Source organism: Dryobates pubescens, chromosome 20, assembly GCF_014839835.1.
Source record: "Dryobates pubescens isolate bDryPub1 chromosome 20, bDryPub1.pri, whole genome shotgun sequence".
Classification (NCBI taxonomy): Eukaryota; Metazoa; Chordata; class Aves; order Piciformes; family Picidae; genus Dryobates; species Dryobates pubescens.
In genome coordinates, this window is record NC_071631.1 from 18,826,616 (window position 1) to 18,843,811 (window position 17,196).

General features: G+C 53.0%; 1 protein-coding gene across 1 annotated transcript in view; it reads left to right on the forward strand.

Annotated features, from left to right (window-relative positions):
• The window catches only part of LOC104302044 (protoheme IX farnesyltransferase, mitochondrial), a 156,448-nt gene extending 139,509 nt beyond the window's left edge, over positions 1 to 16,939 (forward strand). The window contains exon 7 of the mRNA XM_054170523.1: positions 16,303 to 16,939. Within this exon, the coding sequence (XP_054026498.1) occupies positions 16,303 to 16,742 (440 nt within the window). The 3' untranslated portion in view covers positions 16,743 to 16,939. The remainder of the gene's footprint in view (positions 1 to 16,302) is intronic.
• The last annotated feature ends 257 nt before the right edge of the window (positions 16,940 to 17,196 follow it).

Below are 17,196 nucleotides of genomic sequence, written 5' to 3' on the forward strand. Positions count from 1 at the left end.
GCTCTTAAGGTGATTCCCAGAGATGCTTGCTCCCATTTCTGCCTCCCCCCCTTCCCCCATAGGGCAACTTTAATTATCTGCTCTTAAACCTGCTTCAGCATCCTGCCCCCAGCCCTGGATTTTGTGCCAAGCCAATTTAGGGGCAACCTCCCATTTCAAAAGGCCAAGATAAGGTTATCTCTGGGAAGATGTGGAATTCTTTCTTGTGGGCTTGAAGGGGTTGTGTGTGTGTGTGTGCCTCTTGGGTTTTTTTAATGGCAGCTGTTTGAGGCTGATGAAGGATGGGGAATGTTAACATTTCCTCACTCTGGGGGGAGCTGAGTGCAGGTGAGATGGTCAAAGGTGTGTGATCAATGTGACTTATCAGCTGGATATCAGTGCCACATATCTGGGGGATTTATGCAGAGCTTCACTGCCAGCCTGTGATTTGCAGCAACAGGTTTGCTTCCTTGAAAGCAGACTTCATTGCTCCTTTGTGGGGCTGCTCAGTTCCAAGGAGGTTTGTTTTCCTAGGAAATCTGGGCCCCCTCAAATTGTTTCTCTTGCTTCTACAAAGGAAAGATTAGCAGGGAAATAATGAGTTGCACTGAAAGCCTGAAGTGATAACATGAAGCCAGGAAAGGTAGGCAGAGCTGGGCAGTGTGGCCTGTGCTGTGCTGGCTTCTCCTCCTGCACAAGATCCACTTGCAGGAGAGCTCCTGGCTGTGCCACGCTGCTGTGGAGCCTGGGCACAGCCAGCTTCACACCTAACAGAGCTGTTTATTTTGGGGTGCAAGAGGCACAATGGAATCCCAGCATGGCAGGGCTTGAAAAGGACCTCTGGAGATCATCCAGTCCAAGCCCCTTGCTAAAGCAGGGCACCCACAGCAGCTTGCCCAGCAGCACAATGCCCAGCTGGGCTTGGAAGCTCTCCAGAGAAGGAGACTCCACAACCTCTCTGGGCAGCCTGCTCCAGGCCTCACAACAAAGTTTCTCCTTCTGTTCAGGTGGAACCTCCTGGGTTCCAGTTTGTGCCCCTTGCCCCTTGTCCTGTCCATGACAAAAATAAATCACAGGAGATTCCCTCTCAAGAATACAAAAAGCTTTTTCATTGTGAGGGTGCTGGAGCCCTGGAGCAGGCTGCTCAGAGAGGTTGTGGACTCTCCTTCTTTGGAGATCTTCAAAACCCACCTGGATGTGCTCCTGTGTGACCTGCCCTGTGTGGTCCTACTTTGCAGGGGGGTTGGACTCAACAGTCTCTGGAGGTCCCTTCAAACCCCTACCACCCTGGGATTCTGTGATCCTAGAGCTCTTTTGTTCGGCAAAGCCCTTTAAGATCACTGAGTCCAACCATTCTCTTAACTCTACCGAATCTGGGTTCAAACCATGGCCCTTAGCACCACATCTCTGCCTCCTTGAAAGGAGCCTGGCCCCATCAACCTTGCCCCCCTCAACCTTACCCCCTACCCTTTAGCACTGAGAAGATCCCCAGCATGCTTTCAATTCCTCATGTTGCTGGTCCTTCTGCCCAGACTGCTGCTGCAGCTGGCTTGGTAGGAGTCTCTGCTGTCCATTTCGTATCATCACAGAATGGCTTAGGTTGGAAGGGACCTCAGCTACTCAAACCCCTCTGCCAAACATATTATTTACCTGTGACAGAACAAGAGGACACAGTCTCAAGCTGTGCCAGGGGAGGTTTAGGCTGGGTGTTAGGAAGCAATTCTTCCCAGAGAGACTGGCCATTGGGATGTGCTGCCCAGGGAGGTGGTGGAGTCACCACCACTGGAGGTGTTTAAGAAGAGCCTGGATGAGGCACTTGGTGCCATGGTTTAGTTGATTAGATGGTGCTGGGTGATAGCTTGGACTTGATGATCTCCAAGGTCTTTTCCAACCTGGTTAATTCTTTATGCTGTGTTCTGCACCTAGCCTCATGGGCTGTGGTGGGGCTGAGACACATCTTAGAATCACTGAATCATTTTGGTTGGAAAAACCCTTTAGGCTCATGGAGAGCAACCATTATCTAACTACCAAGGCTGCTGCTAACCCATGTCCTTCAGCCCCACATCTCTGCCACTTCAAACACCTCCAGGGATGGGGATTCACCCACTTGCCTGGGCAGCCTGTGCCAGTCTTTCAGTACCTCTCAGTCAAGAAGTTTCTTCTGACATCCAATCTCTTCTGATGCAACTTGAAGCCATTTCCTGTCTCACATCACTTGTTACTAGATAGAAGAGACCAACCCCCACCTGGCTACAACCTCCTGCATTCTGTATTTCTAAGTCAGCAGAAACAAAATTAATCTGGGGTGAGCATTGCCACAGCCCAAACTGGCCACTGGGATGTGCTACCCAGGGAGGTGGTGGAGTCTCCATCCCTGGAGGTGTTCACACAAGGCTCGGAGGTGGCACTTGGAGCCATGGTTTAGTTGTCAGGAGGTGTTAGGTAATAGGTTGGACTTGATGATCTCTGAGGTCTTTTCCAGCCTGGCTGATTCTGTGATTCTGTTCTATGCTGATCTCAAGGCTCTTCTCCGACCTGAATGATTCCATGTGCCGAAGGCTTGACCCCAGCCGGGCAGGGGAGTCGGTGTCTGAGAGCAGAGCAATCCAGTGCCACAGGGGTCAGGTAAACCACCCAGTTAGATGGAAGTGACAAGCAGGGATCCTCACCATAATGTCCTTATCAGTTAAGGGGATTTATTCCAAGTAGGTGGCAGTGGCAGAGCAGATAAAAGCCCTGAGAGCAGAGCAGCCATTCCAGCCCCAGTGGTGGCCTGGAGCCATAGGTATTACTGCACCAAAGAATGTTTATCTCAAGAGACTATTTAGTTTATCTCTGATGCTCCACTTCTGGCCTTGCTTTCCTGAAAAGACATCTTGTGCTGATTTCCTTTCATTTTTCAGACACTTAAATAGTTCCTGGGGCTGTGGAATTTATAGAGTGAGTATCACTTGGGATCATGTGGAGGCTGAGTCCAAAACTGGCTTCTTTTTCTCTCTTTTCACTTTGTAATTCAAATTGGGTTGGGTGGTGGAGATTAATTATGGCAGCCCACATCTATTTACAAATGGGGATTTAAAAGTGGGCACTTCTTATCAGCTGCTGACATTTGGCAGATGGATGGCTTCAGTAACAGCAACAACAAAAAAAACCCACCCCAACAGAACAGGGGAGAGTGGGGGGTGGTCTGCATCCAACCTCTCACTGGCTGGAGTCTCTCATACCTTCCCTGGTGCACAGTTTGTCAGCCAGGAGGAGGGAAAGCAAAACAACAGTTTAATTGCATGCAAGGTAGCCTCAGAGGTCTTGGTGTCCCTTCCAGTTAAGCACTTTGAGCTTTTGTAGAGTTGTCATAGAATGGCTCAGGTTGGAAAGGACCTTAGAGATCAGCTACCCCAACCTCAGAGATCAGCTACCCCAACCTCAGAGATTAGCTACCCCAACCTCAGAGATCATCTATTCCAACCTCAGATATCACCTACCCCAACCTCAGAGATCATCTGTTCCAACCTCAGAGATCAAGTACCCCAACCTCAGAGATCATCTATTCCAACCTCAGAGATCAGCTACCCCAACCTCAGAGATCACCTATTCCAACCTCAGATACCAGCTACCCCAACCTCAGCTACCCCAATCTCAGAGATCATCTATTCCAACCTCAGAGATCAGCTACCCCTAACCTCACAGATCAGCTACCCCAACCTCAGACATCACCTATTCCAACCTCAGATACCAGCTACCCCAACCTTAGCTACCCCAATCTCAGAGATCATCTGCTCCAACCTCAGATATGAACTACCCCAACCTCAGCTACTCCAACCTCAAACATCAGCTACCCCAGCCCCAGAGATCTTCTGTTCCAACCTCAGATATGAGCTACCCCAACCTCAGCTACCCCAACCTCAGAGATCAGCTACTCCACCCTCAGGGGTCAGCTCCCCGAGCCTCAGAGATCAGCTCCCCCAGCCTGCCTGCTGTGAGCAGCAGTGCCTTGCAACCAGACCAGGCTGCTCAAGGCCTCATCCAACCAGGCCTTGAACACCTCCATGGGGGGAACATCCACAAGCTCTTTGCACACCCTATTCCAGAGTCTCACCACCCTTTCCAGGCCCCTAGATGCGTGAGCGGGTCTGGGAGCCAGCAGGGCAGCTCTGCTGTCCTAACAGCAGCACAGGAGGCTCCAGCTATAAATCCCTCTAGGAAACTCAGCTTTGTAGGGTTTTGCTTCTCAGATGAAAGACAGCAGAACTTGTGGTCTGTTCCAGAGGAAGCAGAGATATTCATGTCACTGACATATGAGAATGTCCTGGGGGCCCCCAGGAGTGTGCTTTGTGGGGGTTAAAACTGTAAAAAGCGAGTCAGAGGGACAATGCCAGTAAGCAGCTGGTCTGAATTTAGGACAAAAGCCAGGGGGCTATTTTGTTTCCCCTGTTCCATCTTCACAAGAGACAAAAGAAATGACAGTTCCACCACTGGGGCACCTGTGGGACCCATCCCACACATTCACAGGCAAAGAGTCCTCACCCGGTCCCTACCCCACGCGTGGCTGGGGGGGTGCAGGGAGGAGGTGGAGGTGTGAAGCCACCATGGGTGTGTGACACAGCACCCACAGGAGAAGCACTGGTGTCCCAGGTGTGTGACACAGCACCCACAGGAGAAGCACTGGTGTCCCAGGTGTGTGACACAGCACCCACAGGAGAAGCACTGGTGTCCCAGGTGTGTGACACAGCACCCACAGGAGAAGCAGGACAAGGGACTCCCACGCTTGGGCTCTGTAGGACCCTGGAGGCAGCCTGGAAGAGGCAGGTGGTGAGGAGCCCCTGCCTGGCTCTGCAGGTTTGCAGCCCTCTGCTGAGTCTGATCCTCTGGCAAATCCTTCCTACACCTATCAGCACATGAGCAACCTGCTGCAGTGTGAGGTGTCCCTGCCCGTGGCAGGGGGTTGGAACTGGCTGAGCCTTGAGCTCCCTTCCAACCCCAATGATTCTATGAATGGTCTGAGCAGGGGCTGCACGTTCATCTTCCCCAGCAGGCTCACATCTTTCATGGGGTAGCTAAGAGGAGGTGTGCACAGCGCTGCTGCTCCTCCCAGCCTCGCCTGTGCAGTGGAAGTGTCTCTCCGGGAGGCTTTGGGCTGTACCAGCCCTTCGTGTGTCCCACACAGAGCCTACCTCAGCACGTCTGCTCCCCTCCTCTTGGGGGCAGGGGCCAGGAGCCGCTGCCTGGAGGTTGCAGAGCCCACTGCCACCTTCCCTTCCCGCAGGCCCCCGAGGCCTGTGCCCTTGTCTGGCCTCCGCGCGGCCGGCGTCCCCTCGCCTTTACGTGTGCGGCGCAGGAGTCCATCGCAGCCCCCAGACGCCCCTGTCCCACAGGCCCTTTGTGGCAGCCCTCAAAAGGAGCAGCTATTGAAACCCATGACCATGAAGCTTTTGAGCCTGGCAGTGTTTTCCTCCTCACCCTGCGTTTACGTGACCTTGAAGGCACACAAAGAGGGCTGTGCGTGCCCGCGCTGACGGCCGGCACCATTGTTCGCAGCCCAGAGACCTTGTGTGGAGCTTTAGAAGCCTTCCTTCTCCTTCCCCCCCCCCCATTCTCAAGGCTGTGGAGCTGCTCCTGCAGGCACCCAACACAAGCAGCAGCAGTGTCTGCTTTTGTTTGCCACTGGAAGCAGAAGTGCTGGCTGCTGTCTTGCTGCGCCGCCAGCCTAGGAAACGCTGCAGCGGGGAAACAGAGGGGAGCCGCAAGGTAGGAAATGGTGGTGAAGGAGAGGAGGGTTGGGAGGTAGGAAACAGAGGTGAAACAGAGGGGAACTGCAGCAGTTTCTGAGATTCATAGAATGGGTTGGGTTGGGAGACCTTAAAGGTCATCCAATGCCAACCCCCCTGCCACGTGCAGGGACTTCACACTAGCCCAGGGTGCTCCTGGCATCATCCAGCCTGGCCTTGGACACCTCCAGGGAGGGGGCATCCACGACCTCCCTGGGCAACCTCTTTGCTTCAGGTTCATGGCTGCATATTTCCCAAATGCCTTTGTGTTTGAGAAGGCTTCACAGTCACAAATTAAGAAGTGCACTTTGTAAAGCTAACCCCTTTGCTACTCCCAAAGACAACAGGAAGAATTAACTCATAGGCAGTGGTTGTACCAGGGCAGCGCCTCCAGCACAGGTCAGTTGTAAGACTCAGCTTGAGAGGGCTCTGGGTCATCTCATTTCAACTCCACTATCACCTGGAAAGGTTGGACCAGATGATCCTTGGGGTCCCTTCCGGCCTGGCCTTCTGTGATTGAACAATTGTGATACAGGCCAGCTGATTAATAATCCTTTTCCAACCCCCAAACAAGCTCAAGGCACAGCAGTGATCACTGCACCTTCCAGCTCTCCTTCACAAAGATGAGCCAAGGGCTGGAGCACCTCTGCCATGAGAATGGGCTGAGGGAGCTGGAGTTGTTTAGCCTGGAGAAGAGAAGACTCCAGGGGGAACCTTAGAGATGCCTTCTAATACCTGAAGGGACCCTACAGGAAGGCTGCAGAGGGACTTCTCCTGAGGGTGTCTAGAGATAGGACAAGGGGGAGTGGTTTGAAGCTGAGGGAGAGTAGGGTTGGACTGGAACTTAGGAAGATGTTCTTCAGTACAAGGGTGGTGAAGCTGTGGAACAGGTTCAGGGAGGCTGTGGATGCCTCCTTTCTGGAGGTGTTCAAGGCCAGGTCAGATGAGCAGCTGAATCTAGTGGAGAGGTGTCCCTCCACCAACAGGGAGGTTGGAGTAGATGATCTCTGAGGTCCCTTCCAACCAGGGCCATTCTGTGGTTCTATGATTTACAAACACAGTGCCACCACCAGCTTTATAAACCAACCTTTAGGTGTCAGGCCACTGTGCTGTGGAGGTGACTCTCCAAACCGCTCTGAGTGCCTGTATCGACTTCCCCAGAGAGCCCTTCAGGTGTTTAATATTGCACTGAATCTGCACAGGGCAGCAAGGCTTTGATGAGGCTTCCAAAACCTTGTTTGGCCCCCAGAGCTGCTGCAGAGTTAGAATCTCCAGGTTGTGAGCAAGCACAAGAAAGAGAAGACAGAAAATCAAAGCTTTGGGGAGGTGCCCAGTACGTGAAATGCCCTCTTAAAACCCCAGCGAAGAGTTTTGGGGGCAGCTTATGTTCCATTTCTTGTAGCAAAGGTGAAAAACGAGGTCTGAGACAGCGTGGTTGCCTCCCAAGCAGGTGGATACAGCTGGACCAAGTCAAGCCTCTGAGCTCTAATCTACCTTGTCTGGATTAAAGAGGAGTAATTTGTTCAACATCTTTTCAGGGAGGAGAGCCAGTTGTGTGCTATCAAGTAAAACGGTGTGGGGCTGTTTCCTGACTAGGAGCCATTAAGAGGCTGAGCTTAGGCTCCCAAAGCCTTTCCCTCCTGCCAGCAGCCAAACTCATACCAGTTTCCAGAAGACAAAAGGGCCGGTGCTTTCCCCTCCCAAGTCCAGGAGCTACCGAGGTCTGGAAATCATTTCAGGATTCCTTCACATTATTCAAGGCAGAGGAATTACTGAAATTGTGCTTTAAGCAAAACAGCATTCTTAGGTTGCCAAGGCAGTAAACACCAGCTTTGAGAAATGCAGTCAGATTTCAACATCTGGTTTGGAGCTGATATTTTAACCATTCCATGTTTATTTTTAATGCCTGGCTGGCCACTTCCCAGGCAGACATGTGCAGCGCCGAGGCAAAGGCTGAAGGAGCGAGGCTGTCCTTGCATTGATCACAGTATCACCAGGGTTGGAAGGGACCTCAAAGACCATCCAGTCCAACCTGGCACCACAGACCTCATGGCTAGACCATGGCACCAAGTGCCACATCCAGTCCCCTCCTGAACACCTCCAGGGATGGGGACTCCACCACCTCCCTGGGCAGCACATCCCAATGACTCTCTCAGTGAAGAACTTTCTCCTCACCTCCAGCCTAAATTTCCCCTGGCACAGCTTGAGCCTGTGTCCTCTTGTTCTGGTGCTGGTTGCTAGAGAGAAGAGACCAACCCCCACCTGGCTACAATCTCCCTTCAGGTAGTTGCAGAGAGCAATGAGGTCACCCCTGAGCCTCCTCTTCTCCAGGCTAAGCAACCCCAGCTCCCTCAGCCTCTCCTCACAGGGCTGTGCTCCAGACCCCTCCCCAGCTTTGTTGCCCTTCTCTGGACACCTTCAAGTCTCTCAATGTCCTTCCTAAACTGAGGGGCCCAGGACTGGACACAGGACTCAAGGTGTGGCCTAAGCAATGCTGAGCACAGGGCACAATGACCTCCCTGCTCCTGCTGGCCACACTGTTCCTGATGCAGGCCAGGATGCCCTTGGCCTTCTTGGCCACCTGGGCACACTGCTGGCTCATGTTCAGGCAGCTGTCAATCAGCACCCCCAGGTCCCTCTCTGTTTGGCAGCTCTCAGCCACTCTGCCCCCAGCCTGGAGCTCTGCCTGGGGTTGCTGTAGCCAAAGTGCAGCCCCTGGCACTTGGACTTGTTGAATGCCATCCTGTTGGCCTCTGCCCATCTGTCCAGTCGGTTGAGGTCCCTCTGCAGAGCCCTTCTGGCCTCTAACTGACCAACATCTGCTCCCAGCTTGGTGTCATCTGCAAACTTGCTGATGACTGACTCAACCCCCTCATCCAGATCATCAATGAAGATGTTAAAGAGGATGGGGCCCAGCACTGATCCCTGGGGCACACCACTGGTGCCTGGCTGCCAGCTGGCTGTGGCACCATTCACCACCACTCTCTGGGCTCAGCCTCCAGCCAGTTCCTCACCCAGCTCAGAGCTGCTGTCCAAGCCAGGGGCTGACAGCTTAGGCAGCAGTTTGCTGTGGGGGACGGTGTCAAAGGCCTTGCTGCAGTCCAGGCAGACCACATCCACAGCCTGCCCCACATCCACCAGGCAGTCACCTGATCATAGAAGGAGATCAGGTTGGAGAGGCAGGACCTGCCCTTCCTAAACCCATGCTGGCTGGACGAATGCATGCTGGCTGGACAGATGATGGCTGGACAGATGTTGATGCTGCAGATCAGCTTCCCCTTCCTTCTTTTTTTTTTGCTGTTTCATTGATGAAGTAAACAAGAGTTTGTCCTGCCTGGAGCTGGGAGGTGATGCAAGAGGTTTGCAGGACACTGGGTGTTGTCTAGAGAACTATGAGAAGGGCAAGAAGGAATAATGAAAGGATAAGAAGGAGTAATAAGAGGATAAGGAGGACTAACAAGCTGGTAGTCTCTGGTGTGTTTTCAGGAACACAGTGTCATAATCACAGAATGTTTGGGGTTGGAAAGAACCTTTAAAGGTCATGTAGTTCACCAGCCCTGTTGTGAGCAGGGACATCTTCAACTGAGCAGGTTGCTCAAGGCCCTTTCCAATGTCAGTACACCACTCTGTAGATAACCCCAGGACATGTTTGCCTCGACTTGTGCAGACAGGCTTCTGTTCATCTGCTTGCCTGGGCTGGTTAGGCTCCAGCTGGCCCTGCTCCAGAGGCTGGTGCTCCACTCAAACATGCAGTTCTTCAGCCTGTGGCCTCTTGAAGCTCAAGTCCTTTTCTGCCCTGCAAGAGTTTGCCTTCAGAAAAACAGGTTTTTGAGAGTTTCAATTGGATCATCCCAATTTTTGTGCCATGTTTAAGGCAGAAAGCTGGAATAATTCAGCTGTGAGTGAAATCTGTGTTCCTGCTCCATGCCCAGTGTCCAGAGCTCTTTGATGCTGGCAAGAGCTTTCATCATCATCATCATCAAAGGGGCATATTGCAAAGCACTGCTCAAGAGAGTGGCATCCTCAGCACGAGGCATCCAAGCAGGATCCAAGCATTCCTTCTGCCCTTCAGTGGGTGAGAAAATAGGTTTGAGGCCACCAGGTTGCTTTATGGAAATGAAGCAACCTGGGCTTTGCTCAGAATGCTGCTACTGGCACCAGCAGCTTGGCAGCTGGATGTGCTCACTGTCTTGAGCAGGTGAGGTGGAGGCTTATCAGAGTTTGTATCCTTTAGAGGACATGAGAAGCTTGGAGGACTTGCACTTGGGGGTCACTGACTGTGGTGCAAGCCCAGGATGGGTAGGACATGATGCTGTTGCTACCTCATTGCCCTGCTCTCCTCTCCATGTGTTAACCAGTGGGCAGAGTTCACACCCTGCAAGGGCTTACACCCAAACCCCATCTTCCAGGTTCCTGTTCTTAGGTGCTGCTCTCAGTGGAGAAGCCAAGGGCTCAGTGAGCTCTAGTGCTGACATTGCTCCTTCACCTGAGGTTTGCACCATCCAGCAGATTTTAATCAAAGCTTAGAGGTGCCCCATGGCCTTCCTGACACCATGAAGAGCATCACAGAATCACAGAACTGTCAGGGTTGGAAGGGACCTCAAGGCTCAGCCAGTCCCAACCCCCCTGCCATGGGCAGGGACACCTCACACTGCAGCAGGTTGCTCACAGCCACATCCAGCCTGGCTGCAAACACCTCCAGGCAGGAGGCTTCCACCACCTCCCTGGGCAACCTGTGCCAGTCTCTCACCACCCTCCTGGGGAACAACTTCTTCCTAACATCCAATCTGGATCTTCCCACTTCTATTCTTATTCCATCCCCCCCCAGTCCTATCACTCCCTGCCACCCTCAGAAGTCCCTCCCCAGCTTTCTTGTGGGCCCAAGGGAGTTGCTTCTTGCTCTTGTCACTCTGAAAATGAGCCTGTCAGGCTACTGTGGCTTGCAAGCTGCATGTGGAAGTCTCACCTCACAATGATTTCCTACTCCTCCCCAGTTCTATTGACCCTCCAAGCATCTTGCCAAGCAGTTTGTGAACGTCTGTGGAGCTGAGTGTCTTGTTTGGTTTAGGAGGAGTGCAGTTTATAAAGCTTCCATATTTCACTGGAGCAAAAATATATTTGCAGAAAGAGAGGAGCCACTTTCTGCCTCCTCCAAGTGCCAGCTGACATTTTGGCTTTATCTGAGATATGAAAGCAAAACAAAACTGCCTCAGCCTGCTCTTGTTTATTAACCAGAAGTTCCCTTGCTATTTAAATACCTATAAAAGAATTAAGGAAAACAGTTTAACCTCAGCATTCCCTCAGGAAGGGTAAAACCTCCTGCTGAACTCTGTGGGTGCTGTCAGACCTACCTGGGTCTCTGCAGCCTTGGTGCTTTTGAGGTGATTTCAGCTGGTACCAAGTGACTGAAAGCAGCAAGAAAACACTTCATAGCCACTTTGCAGAGGAGAGGGGAAGGATACTGGAGACCTGGGTCCTGTTTGCCTAAACTCTTGCAGGATTTACAAGTGCCTGCTCACAGCTGCCCCAGGTTCTCACAGGTGGAGAAGTGAAGAGCTTGGAAGTGGTCACAAGTGGGCTAAACATGCAGCTACTGAGAATCTGGCCACAAGACAGCTTGGGATATCCATGAGCCAGGTACTTGTGGTCTTGCAATTCATAAACACTTGTGGAAAAGCTGAGAGATCTCATAGGAAATTCCCTCACAGTCCAGAGCAAGCCATGGCCTGGGCTGATCCCCAGCAGTGTGGGCAGTAGGGGCAGGGAGGGGATTCTGCCCCTCTGCTGTGCTCTGCTCAGACCCCCTTGCAGTGCTGGGCCAGCTCTGGAGTCCTTAGCACAGACAGGGACCTGTTGGAGCAGGGGCAGAGGAGGTCACAGCAATGCTGGAGTTGGGCTTGGTCAGCCTGGAGAAAAGAAAGCTCCAGGGAGACCTTCAAGTGCTTCAAGGGCAGATCAGAGAGCTGGGGACAGAGTTTTGAGCAGGGCCTGTTGGGACAGGACAAAGGAGGATGGCTTGAATCTCAAAGAGGGAGATTCAGAGTGGAGAGAAGGGAGAAATGTTTGACCCTGAGGGTGGTGAGAGCCTGTCCCAGGCTGCCCAGAGAGCTGGGAGCTGCCCCATGGCTGGAACCATTGCAGGTCAGGTTGGTTGGGGCTGTGAGCAACCTGCTCTAGCTGCAGATGTCCCTGCAGACTGCAGGGGGGTTGCACTAGATGGACTTTAAGTCTCATCCAACACAAAGCCCTCCGTGATTCTATGACATTGGTGTTGATTGCCTGTGCTCAGCTTTTTCCTGTGCTGTGGAGGAGCCCCGAGGGCTGTGGTGGCCCTGAGTGCTGGCTGTCCCCTGTGAGCAGGATGGCTGTGCCCTGACAGGCAGCACTGCTTGGCAAACTCTCTGCCAGCTCCACGTGCTGCACTTGGGAGCAGCCTCATCTGATTTTCAGTTAATTACAAACTTTCTGCAGAGGAAAAGGAGGTTTGCTGCTGTTCAGACGAGTTCCCAGACTGCTGGGAGCTGCACAGGAGCAGCAGAGCAGCCTCTGCAGGGTTCTGAGCCAGGTTAGTCTCCAGAGGTAGTCCAGAGACTCCTTGCAAGCACTGCTGGCCTAATGGTGACATAGTTAACATTTATCTAGTAATTAATGAGTATTGCAGTGCCTGCTCTGGGCCTGTCAGGAATCATTAAGGCTGGAAAAGACCTTTAAGATCTTTGAGTCCAACCACAACCAACTGCTGTGGCCACTGTATTCTGAGGTGCCTTGAACACATGTCTTGAACACCTCCAGGGATGGGGACTCCACCACCTCCCTGGGCAGCCTCTGCCAATCCCTGACCACTCTTGCAGCAAAGACATTTTGCCTCCTCTCCAACCTAATCCTCCCCTGGCACCATTTCAGGCCATTGCCTCTTGTTCTGTCACCTGACACTGGGGAGACGAGACCAACCCCCACCTCCTCTCAGGGAGTCACAGAGAGCAAGGAGGTCTCCCCTCAGCCTCCTTTGCTCCAGCCTAAAGGTAGTTGCTGAACTGCCTTGCACCATGTGCTGTGCTTTGCAAGGCACCAGTCCTGTGTGACACTCCCAAACCTCTGCCAGCCTGTGCCTGGGCAGAGGAAATTGCAGGATGGCCAAGGCTCATGGGAACCAAACACAAAGCTGGGGTCACTTAAAACCCTCATAGTGGGCTATGAAGTGTTTTTGTACTGTGCAGCTTCTCTGTGAAGTATCAGTCCTCTCAATGGTTGTAATGTAATCAAAGTAATGAAATTCCAGAGGCTTGCATGCTGAAAAACAAACCCAAACCCACCCAGAGCTTTGAAAAGGGGAACCCAGCCTCAAGTCTTCTACTTGGCCTCTTTGTGTTTGAAGGTTCCTCCAGATGACTCTTTTCTGTTGTTGCTATAATGGTGTTAGAGAGCTGTTAAAGGGCTGGTGTGGCTGAGCTTCAGGGGGTGTTGAGCCTGGCTGCACACAGCTTTGGGACAACTGATTAAGCAGAGCCTGTGCTGCACCCAGGCAGAGGGACACAGCGCATGGCAGAGGAGAGGCTGCCTGCTGCATAGCTGTGGGAACAGGGCCAAGCTCTGAATCATGGAACCAAGGAATGCTTTGGCTTGGAAGGGACCTTAAAGACCAGCCAGTTCCAACCCTCCCTGCCATGGGCAGGGACACCTCCCACCAGCCCAGCTTGCTCAAAGCCTCATCCAGCCTGGTCTTGAGCACCTCCAGGGAGGGGACATCCACAGCCTCCCTGGGCAACCTGTGCCAGTGTCTCCCCACCCTCACTGTCAAGAATTTCTTCCTGATCTCCAGTCTCAATCTGCCCTCATCTGCTGAACTTTCCTCAGTTACCACAAAGGTAGTGGAACACTGGAACAGGCTGCCCAGGTGAGGCTCTGGGCAACCTGATCTAGTGGAGGATGTCCCTGCTTAGTGCAGAGGGCATTGGACTAGATGACCTTTGGAGGTCCCTTCCAACCCAGAGCATTCTATGATTGTGATAGAGAATTGTAGCTTACCTTCCCCTAACTTCTGAAAGATGCTGAGCTAATGGCTCCAGAGCACTTCAGATGGGAAACTTGAAGCAAGTTCCCTAGGGTTATCACATTCAGGAGCTTCACAGAATGCCAGGTTGGAAGGGACCCCAAGCATCATCTGGTCCAGTCTTTCTGGTGCAACTTGACACTCTTTCCTCTCATCCTGTCACTTGTTACTAGGGAGAAGAAACTGACCCCCACCTGGCTCCAACCTCCTTTCAGGGAGTTGTAGAGAGTCAGAAGGTCTCCTCCCAGCCTCTTCTCCATGCTGAACATCCCCAGCTCCCTCAGCCACAATCAGCTTTCAGAGTAATACCTTCATGTAACCAACTTTGAGGTTAGATAGTGTTTGTTCCTCAGTCTAGAGAGCACTGAGGCAGGTCTTTGGTAGCCCACCCTGGGGGATCTTAAAAGCAGCTGGAGCCCCCCCCCTGGAGTGCAGTGGGTTGTGCCTTCCTCACTGGTTGATAACACAGGGCAAAACCAAAAAGTCTCCTTGCAAACTTAGGTTTGCACAACACCAGGGGGGTAAGGTGTGTTGTTTAGGACAAGAACTAGACATGCACAGCCCCAAGGAACAGCCAGAACAGGTGCAGAGAAGACAGGAACCACAAAACAGTTCAAAGGAGACTGTGACTTGGTCTTTGTTAGAGCCCAAGCAGTTGCTGGGAGAGAAGTGAGCATCTGGGGAAAGGATCTACTGGAGAGAGTCCAACAGAGGCTACAAGGATGATTGGGGGACTTGGACATCTCTACTGTGAAGAAAGACTTGGGGCTGTCTAGTCTGGAGAAGAGAAGGCTCTCAGAGGGGATCTGATATCGATATCTGAGGGGTGGGTGTCAGGATGAAGGTGCCAGGCTCTTTGTGGTGGTGCCCAATGACAGGACAAGGAGCAATGGGTAAAAGCTGAAACACAGAAGGTTCCACCTTGGCATGAGGAAAAACCATCCTTACTGTGAAGGTGCCAGAGCCCTGGAGCAGGCTGCCCAGAGAGGTTGTGGAGTCTCCTCCTCTGGAGACTTTGAAGAGCCCTCTGGATGTGTTCCTGTGTGACCTGCCCTGGGTGATCCTGCTTTGGCAGGGGGGTTGGACTCCGTGCTCTCCGGAGACCAGCCCGTGATTTAAGCACGTTAATGTGTGTGCAGATCAGTGTGGCTCTTTTCTCTCAAGTCATTAAGAGAACACCAGACTCCTGGCTGCAGCTGAGAAGTAGTCTCCATAGAGAATGAGCTCAGGGAGGCAGGAGATGCAAAGAAAGTGTTAATGCCAGAGCAGAGCGTTGGGGAGCTGGGAAACAAAAGGAAAATCCAGGAATGCTCATAATGTGCAACAGCCTTGGGCGAGTTTTTGTGTCTTCAGACGAAATTAGTGAAGGGAGTTTAGTCTGAGGGCCTCCTTGAAGCTCGCTGAAACCAGCCTCTGAGCTGCTGCTGCCCCGGGAAGCCCTGTCCTGAGGAGAGCTGTGGGAGGTGTGGTGCTTCCAGAGCTGCTTTTTGCATGTGAAAGCAGCTAATTGGTGTGAATAGAGCCGCTCCAGCAAGCTACTTAGAAGTTCCCACAGTTGATTTAAAGGAGGGAAAAGTTCTCCCATCTTCTGCCACCTCATTAGCAGCTGCTGCTGATTCTGCTGCCTGCTGGAGAGCTGATCCAGGTGCCCCCTGTGCCCTTCAGACAGTAGCCAAACAGAGTTCAGCTGTGCTTCAGGCTAGCAGGGTGCTGGTAACTTCCTGGGGTATCTTCTTTTCCTGCTGTCATTGAGCAGAGCTCCTTGTTTCTGGTCGATGTGAGACTCTGCTTTGCCCACCAGCTTTTGTTCTTCTCTGGATGCCCCAACTCAGGAATCCAGGAGTGGAAGCTCAAGGCTGCCAGGAAAACAGTCTCTTGCCCAGATTTGCTTCATTTTCCTCAGTCTTCCCTCAGGTAGAGACTGAATGGACTGAAAGGAGGTTGCAGTGAGGTGAGGGTTGGTCTTCTCTGCCTAGCATCAGGCGATAGGAGGAGAGGAAATGGCCTGAAATCGTGCCAGGGCAGGTTGGACATTAGGAACAATTTCTTTGCTGCAAGAGTGGTCAGGGATTGGCAGAGGCTGCCCAGGGAAGTGGTGGAGTCACCACCCCTGGAGGTGCTCCAGAAATGCGTGGCCATTGGGGGCAGGGTTTAGCGGCCCTGGTGGTGCCGGGTTGCTGGTTGCACTCGATGGCTTTTCCAGCCGAAGCAATCCTGTGGGGCTGTGCCTAGGTGCAGAAACCAGTTCGTGATGGGTGGTTAGGAGGAGGGGACTCCTTCCAACCCTTTCCAAATTCAGTGCTCCAAACCCAGGAGCAGCACCACGTGCAGCCCTGCGTAAGTGCCACCAAAGCCAGGGTATGCCTCCCCCTGGGGTCTTCTGCTCCTCTCAGAGCTCTGCTCCTCTGCACACACAGCCCAGACCTGCGGAGGTCTCTCTGCAGCACCTCTCCCAGTGGCCCTCTAATGCCTGTTCCTTTGTCTGTTCCTTTGTCTGTCCCGCTGCAGGCGCGCTGCTGTTGGGGGGAATCCTCTACTCCTGGCAGTTCCCTCACTTCAACGCCCTGAGCTGGGGGCTGCGGGAGGACTACTCGCGGGGAGGATACTGCATGATGTCTGTCACCCACCCAGGCCTCTGCAGGAGGGTGGCCCTGCGCCACTGCCTGGCCTTAATTGGACTCTCAACAGCAGCTCCTCTGCTCGACATCACCACCTGGACTTTCCCACTCATCTCCCTCCCTCTCAACCTCTACATCTCCTACCTCGGCTTCCGCTTCTACAGGGACGCAGACCGCAGCAGCTCCAGGAAGCTCTTCTTCTGCAGCCTCTGGCACCTGCCGCTGCTGCTGCTCGTCATGTTCACCTGCAAGAAGTCCTTCCTGGAGAAGGAGGACAAGGATCTGCTGGCCGAAGGTCACGGGAGGGCCATGGAAATGAGATTGCCTTAAATGTCCCTTGCTTGTTTGTGCTCCCGGCTCCCCAGGTAGCTGATTGTAGTCCGGAGGAGGGGAAGCCCGTGGGGCTCTGTCTGCAGAGGAATCCTTTGTGCCTAGCGACCACTTCGTGAGATCCTTCTCTCTCTTTTCTTCTCCAAGGGAACAGAGACCCCAGGGCTTTGCAGCACCGGTGGGCTCACTCACTCACTCACTCACTCATCACAGATCTAAACTTAGCCTGTGTCAGAAGCACACCACTTCGAGGTGACCTTCCAAAGCCTCCCTGAGCCGTGGTCCCTGCTCTCCCGGGCAGGTTTCCCCTGGCCGGTCTCACGCACACTCGCTGGCCGCTGGCCTTGGCAGAGCCGGCAGGCAGTGACCCATCCATGAATGAATGAATGATTTGCCCCCTGAGCACCCCTTTCCACATCCAGCTTTGAGGCACATGGTGGCTTGGGTGAACTCC